At 57.0% G+C, this 6,193-nt stretch overlaps 1 protein-coding gene across 10 annotated transcripts in view; it reads right to left on the reverse strand.

Moving 5' to 3' along the window:
* Window positions 1–4,081, reverse strand: part of EBF3 (EBF transcription factor 3) — a 115,469-nt gene extending 111,388 nt beyond the window's left edge. For all 10 annotated transcript variants that reach the window (XM_029245263.1, XM_029245264.1, XM_029245261.1 and 7 more), the window contains exons 1-4: window positions 3,879–4,081; window positions 3,617–3,773; window positions 3,186–3,249; window positions 2,431–2,486 (exon numbers count right to left, since the gene is read on the reverse strand). In XM_029245263.1, coding sequence (XP_029101096.1) covers window positions 2,431–2,486; window positions 3,186–3,249; window positions 3,617–3,773; window positions 3,879–4,012 — 411 coding nt within the window. In that variant the 5' untranslated portion in view covers window positions 4,013–4,081. The remainder of the gene's footprint in view (window positions 1–2,430; window positions 2,487–3,185; window positions 3,250–3,616; window positions 3,774–3,878) is intronic.
* Between the last annotated feature and the right edge of the window lie 2,112 nt (window positions 4,082–6,193).

Here is a 6,193-nt window from a genome sequence, read left to right on the forward strand (position 1 = left end):
GGCCGGGGCGCAGCAACCGCACGTGGCCGCGCGGGGCCGGGCCTGGTGGGCGCCCCGCAGGAGCGCTGGGGGCCCCGGGGCGCCCGGGCCCGCGCGGCCACGTGCTCCTCGCCGGATGATATTTGGAAAGAAAGTGCTAATGGCCAATCTGGTGTTTATTTTGAAACTGCTAACAATGATTTTTCTCGGGTAAAAAGGCAGTGTCTGCGCACACGCTCTGGTGGGTTTTGAGCAGAGGCTCCGCCAGATGGTGCGAGGCCCTAGGTGCGCACACGACCGCGCTCAGCCCGGCTCCGCAGCCGGGAACCCGGGCCGGGGGGCCACCCGGGCCGGGGGGCCGCCCGCGCCTGCCCCACCGCCGGCCTCGTCAAAAAAGAAAGAAAAAAAAAGGGAAAAAGGCCACTGGGGGAGGGGGAGGGGCGGGGGGCGGGGGCCGGGAGCCGCAAGTTGCAAGTTCCCCCGCAGAAAATTCCACGGAACGGGGAGGGGAGTCTCCTCTCCAGTTCCCGCCCTCCCCCCCGAAAATTATCTGGAAATTACTTCCAACCTCCTCGGGCACTTCTGACACTTTCCTCCACTTCCAGGCGGACAAAGCCCTTTCTCGGGAAAGCCCGGGGCCGCCCTCTGGGCAGAGGGAAGGGTTCCCTCGAGCCCCTCTCCCCCTGCCTCCTTCCCGACCCACTCCGAACCACAGAAGTGATGGGTGTCACCCCAAGCCAACGGGCCGCCTGGGGCTCAGGGCGCGTGGCCGCGGCGGGCACCAGCACTTCTGAGAACGCTGCTTGTCCTCGGATGGATCCCCGTATTTATATTTGATTTATTTTTTATTTTGTAGCACAAACAGAAATCCATAAACTGTCGGTTGAGCGCCATTGACTCTTTGATCAGTTACTGGGCTATTTCTTTCCTTCCCCCCCCCCCCCCCCATCTCCGTCAGTGAGAGGAGATTAAATGCCTTTATTCTCAGCCCCGTTTATACTGTAAAGGTACAGGGAAAAATGAACAATAAAAGTGCACTTAAAACGGAAACCTCCTCCTTCTCTATGCAGAAACTCAGCGCTGCCTGCATCAACCTCTTCGTTAGACTACAGCGATTTCCGAAAACATTTAGCCCTTATATACAAAGGAAATAAAAGCACCCTGTCAACGCGCCTCCCGAGTTCCAGAGGCTTCCCTGAATCCCAGTGAAATAATTACCGAAGGGCACGCCGCCTCCGTCTTTGTCAGAAAGACCGTAGTTTACCTGTCAGATCTGTTTTACTCTAAGAGAAAACCATAGTGTTTTACCACTGCAGACATTAAAATCTAACACGCTTGTTGCCTAGGTAAGGACAAACTTTTTAAAGGGGAAGTAAAATCCGAAAACCAATTGCCGTGCAGAGAGTGGGAAGCATGCGTGCTGGGTTGCAAGAAGCAGAAAGAGTTCCTTTTTACTTGGCTCACAATTCTTCAAGTTAGCATCAAAACTGAAGACACTACTTTCATTTCTAAGCGTGAAGCTCAGTTTGGAAGTATATTTTAAATCAATCTGTGCACAGTGGATTTCACTTAGGCGTGGGATTTGCCCCTCCCCCAACACTACTTGAAGAAAATGGGGGGAAAATCTTTAAAACAACTAAACAACAACATACCACCCAACACAAAACCAGCCAGAGACTGCACAATGTCAAAAAGCAATGAAGCACTTTTCTGCACTTAATCACACGACTGATAGCCAATAGTTATCATCGGAAAAGTTGACCAAGACAGGTTAAATAATTTAATAAGGAACTGCTGGTAATTATGTTATTTACAAGGTATGACAGAGGGTGGAAAGGGACGAGAAGCTACCCCCAGAGCAATGGACGGGTTTGGGTGACCCCTGGAGCTCGGAGTTTGAATTATGGAGATGGGGGGCTGAGAGGTGAAGATGGACTAGAGGAGAACAAGGTGACTTTTCACCCCAACACATTTAACTTTTAAATCCAAATAAACGTCTCGTGTTACTAGACCATCCCACTGGAAAGGAGGGAAAAAATGAGCTAATCAAGTCCAACCCAATGGGCTCTGGAAAGGAGTTAGTTGTCTTTGTTATAGAAAAAAAAAATCAATGAAATGATTCCAAGCAGAGAGAGAACGGTTTAAAAATTTACAAGGGGGGAGACCCTGAGAATTTTGTCAAATATTAATTACCATAATTAATTAAGACAGAATTTGATTTCAATCACAAGCCATTTAATAAAGCATATATGTCCTGTTCTAATGACAACATAAACTATTTTACCAATCACTTCATTTATTCCAATAAATATGGAATTCTCATTAGCATGTCAAGGAAACTAAATGAAAAACAAATACACCAGATCCATTTGTCAGTCTCCTAGTCTCTGAAACCCCAGGGCAGCCCCAGCTGAGCAGTGAAAACTAGTGTCGAGGCTTAAACTTTCTCACCTGTTTGGTCATTGAATCTATGAGGCGAACATACAGATCCTGCTCCGTTCTGACTCCTGCGAAGAAACAGGGACAGATTCTCATCAGGATTTTAGCAAGGGCACACGGGGGCACAGGAAGTCGGTAACCCGGGACTGCCACCTCCATGATGCAGCAAAAGTTAGGCATGCCCTTTAAAAGGCAGGAAAGAACCCCAATCACTTCTCATTTAAATTTTTTCTTTTCTTAATTAAGAACCTCAATACTCTTAGAGTTTGCATTTAAAGGTGCAAGAAATGTGCCTGGCTGAGAGCAGGCCTGGTCGCTGCTCCGGGTGGGCCATGTGCTGCTTTATTTTTGAAAACAGCACGAAATGGAAACTAAGTGAGAGTCTGAACTCTTTTCTAATGTCTCTCGGGGATTTTTTTAAAATCTCAGTGCACAGGAAGTAAGTTGTGCTCAGTGTACAGAGCTACCCCCGTTTCAATAATTAACATTAATTTGCAAAATTGAAAAAAGTCACTTAAAAGTGATGTTCTGCTGGCGCCCCGTATCGATCCCCTTTTTACTTTCTGCTTCGAGCCCGACCGGTTAATCATGTGAAGTGCCATCGACTTATTGATCGTTTATGTTTTGTTTTCCTTCTATGCCATGAGAAGATTTCGTGTTTACATCCATGTCATTTTAATCTCAAAATCTTTATGTCCTTTAGCCATCGCGGAAAGGGAGAGCGAGCCCGGCGGGGCGGGAAGGCAGGAGCGGCCGCCGCCACTTACCGTTGCTGTACAGCAACTGGAGTTTATAGTGGATGCCGTTGTTGGTTTTCTCGTTGTTGGGCTCCTGAAAGTAACGATAAATAATTGCATTTAGTGCGATCGGTGTCCGGCGCGGCCACCGCACTCGGTCCCCCTCCACGACCGAGGCCCCTTGGCCTCACGCATGGCAGGATTCCTAGCTCGGAGCAGCGCGGTGATGTCACTTTCGTGCTGGAAGGCCAGCGTTCGTTCTCCTCGCCCGGAGTAAGTCCGGGGGCGCAGAGAAGTTGCCCAGCCCTCGGCTGGCCCGGGCGGCCGCACGTGGCGGCGGCGGGGGGCGCCTCGCAGAGCGGTCCCCGCCGCCGAGGGGGCACTCGGGGCCACCGCGCTTGGGCACCGCCTGCCTCCCACTTCTAGAAAGATGGAGAGTGTGACTGTATGTTTGCACTTACTTTCTCTTTCTCCACAAAGTCCACAAAAGCAGTCCTTTCAATCTCCACCGGCTGCCCCTGCCTGTCGTAGAGCGCCAGCACGAAGTGGAAGAAATTGGATTTCCGGAGGTTGGAAGGCGGCTGCTTCTCGAAGTGCGCCCGCGCCAGCCCCACGCCGCTGCGGGAGGAAAGAGACAGCGGCCCGGTGAGGAGCGCGGCGCCGGCCGGCTGCGGGGACCCGGCGGGGCCGGGGCCGGGGCGCGCGGGGGCGGCCGGTACGTACCTCTGGGCGGCCGTGTTGGCGTCCACCACCCCCGCCGTGTGCATCCACGAGCGCACCGGGTTCATGCCGCTGCCCAGCGGCTCCTCCTTCATGGTCGTCCCCCCGCGCGGAATATTCTCCTGAATCCCAAACATGAAAACTGGTGGCGGCGGCCGCAGCTCCCGGCCGAAAGCGCTTCCGCGAGCAGCGGCGCTCGGGGCTCGGCGGCAGGCGGCTGCCCTGGCCGCGCTGGCCCTGCTCGGCGCCTGCGGTCCGGCCCGCCGCCGGCTTCAGCCCGTCCCGGGCAGGCGCGACATACACCGGCGGCCGGGCGCTCCGGACGGCCGGGGGCGCGGAGGCGGCTACACCGGCGGCGCTTCGGCGGAGCAGGACGCGGTGGCCGCGGCGGCGGCGGTTTTTGTTGTTGTTTTGCAGGCGCGCTCAACGTGGTGTCATCCTAGCCAGGCGGCGTCCGCGGCTGCAGGACACTGCGGGATCGCCCGCTTCTGGCGCGGCCCGCCTGCTCCAAAGACAAATAAACGGGGCAGTGAGTGCCGCGGCGCAGTCCCGGGCGCAGGCGGGGCGCGGCGGGGCCTGGAGCGGCGCGCGCAGCGGATGGAGGCGCACAAAACTCAGCCCTCTCTCCCCGAGGAATGGACCCTTTCCCGGGAGCCAAAACTCGAAGCCCCCGGGAGCGGCGCTGTCAGAGGGTGACGTCGGGGGGCGGCGCCTGCGCCATATATGGGAGCGGCCGCCCCTCGCCGCGCCCCTCGCCGCAGCCGCCGCCGCGCTCTCCGACTGACTGCCTGACGGCGCCGCGAGCCGGCCCGAGCCCCGCGAGCCCAGCGAGCCCTGCCGCCGCCGAGCGCCGCCGAGCGCCGCCGAGCGCCACCGAGCGCCGCCGCAGCCCCCAGCCACGCGCCGCGGCTCCTCGCGCCCACCCGCAGCCAAGGAAGTTACTACTCGCCCAAATAAGTCTTGAAATGAAACAAACAACCAGTGCACAACTGTAGCCTGGCCCCTTAATACCTCCTCCCGAAATCAGCCACACAGTCAAAACACCGTGGGGAGCAGGGGGTAAAATGCCGGGGCGCCCCCAGTTGCCCAAATGCTGGCACTAAATGCAAGGGGCCGCAGGTCGCCCTGGGATGGCCCAAAGGGAAAAGTGGTAGAAGCAGGCAGGCCGCAGGAAGGGAGCTGGAGGGGCAAGCAACGGACTGGGGGCTGGGGGCTGGGGCCTGGGGGCGAGGTGGGGGCGGGGAGCAGGGCTCCCCGGTCAAGGCGGGGCGCGCAGCTCAGCCTGTTTTCTAAGCAGACCTAAAGCGGCTGGGGGGGCCGGTCTGCCCCCGTCTGGGCCTTTCTGGGCGCGCGTGCTTTCCGCCCTGGCGGAGGCCACCGAGTGTCGGGCTGGGGACCCACGTCGGAGGCGGGCTCTGCCAGATGCTCTCTCTCTTTCCCGGTGGCCACGGGAGACCCCGTCCCCCGGCCTGTCCTTAGGCGCGGCGAGTGACAAAGGCGGCTCCGGGCTCTCTGGGTGGACAGGAAGCGCGCCCGGCCTCTGCGGCGACCCCGAGCCGGGTGTCCGGCTGCGCGCCCCGCGCGATGACCAGACCTCCCCGGCGCCAGCCGCTCTAAAAGCCGAGCAGACGCTGCGGGCGCCCGGGTCCTGCCCTCGGTGCCGCTGAGCCCGAGTGAGCGCGCGGCGCGCGGCTTCCAGACCTGGTTTCCAGGAATCTGGAGGGCAGCTGGGTGCGGGTAGCGCGTGGGCCCGGCGGCCGAGCTCCTGCAGGCAGCCGGGACTCGGCGCCCAGGCGCACTGCCCGCCCAAAGGACGTCTGCGCGACACGGAGCGGAGGCCCAGGGGACGACCAGGAGCTGTCCCGGCACTTCCCTGCCGAGAGAATTCAGGCCCTTTTGATTAAAACAAACAGAAAATTAAAAAAACAGGTTTCAGGGTGCAGTGTGTCGCAGGACAGCCTCTTCACGCCCGGTCTGGGGCAGCACTCGTTTTTTTTTTTCTTTCATGAATTGGCAGTGTGTGTGTGTTAATATTTTAATTAATCGGGAAAATCAAAGTCCGATTTACGTTATCTGGGGACCCCCAAGCCTCTTGGAAGGGGTGAGAAAAAAAAGCAGTGCTGGAAAGCAATCTATTTTGCTGGTGTTGGGGGTTAATGACTATTGCCAAAGATAAGTGAATTATCACAGCTGTTGCGCCAGTCCCATCTCAAAATCCATTCCGGTGCCGGCCGTCTAATTAAATACGTAAGTATAATAAAATCATATTTTATGACTATTTGAGGGTAATGAGATTAGTCTTTAGAAGCGATCGCCAC

The sequence above is a fragment of the Monodon monoceros genome, unplaced genomic scaffold (assembly GCF_005190385.1).
Source record: "Monodon monoceros isolate NGI ecotype Baffin Bay Population unplaced genomic scaffold, NGI_Narwhal_1 Super_Scaffold_4, whole genome shotgun sequence".
Classification (NCBI taxonomy): domain Eukaryota; kingdom Metazoa; phylum Chordata; class Mammalia; order Artiodactyla; family Monodontidae; genus Monodon; species Monodon monoceros.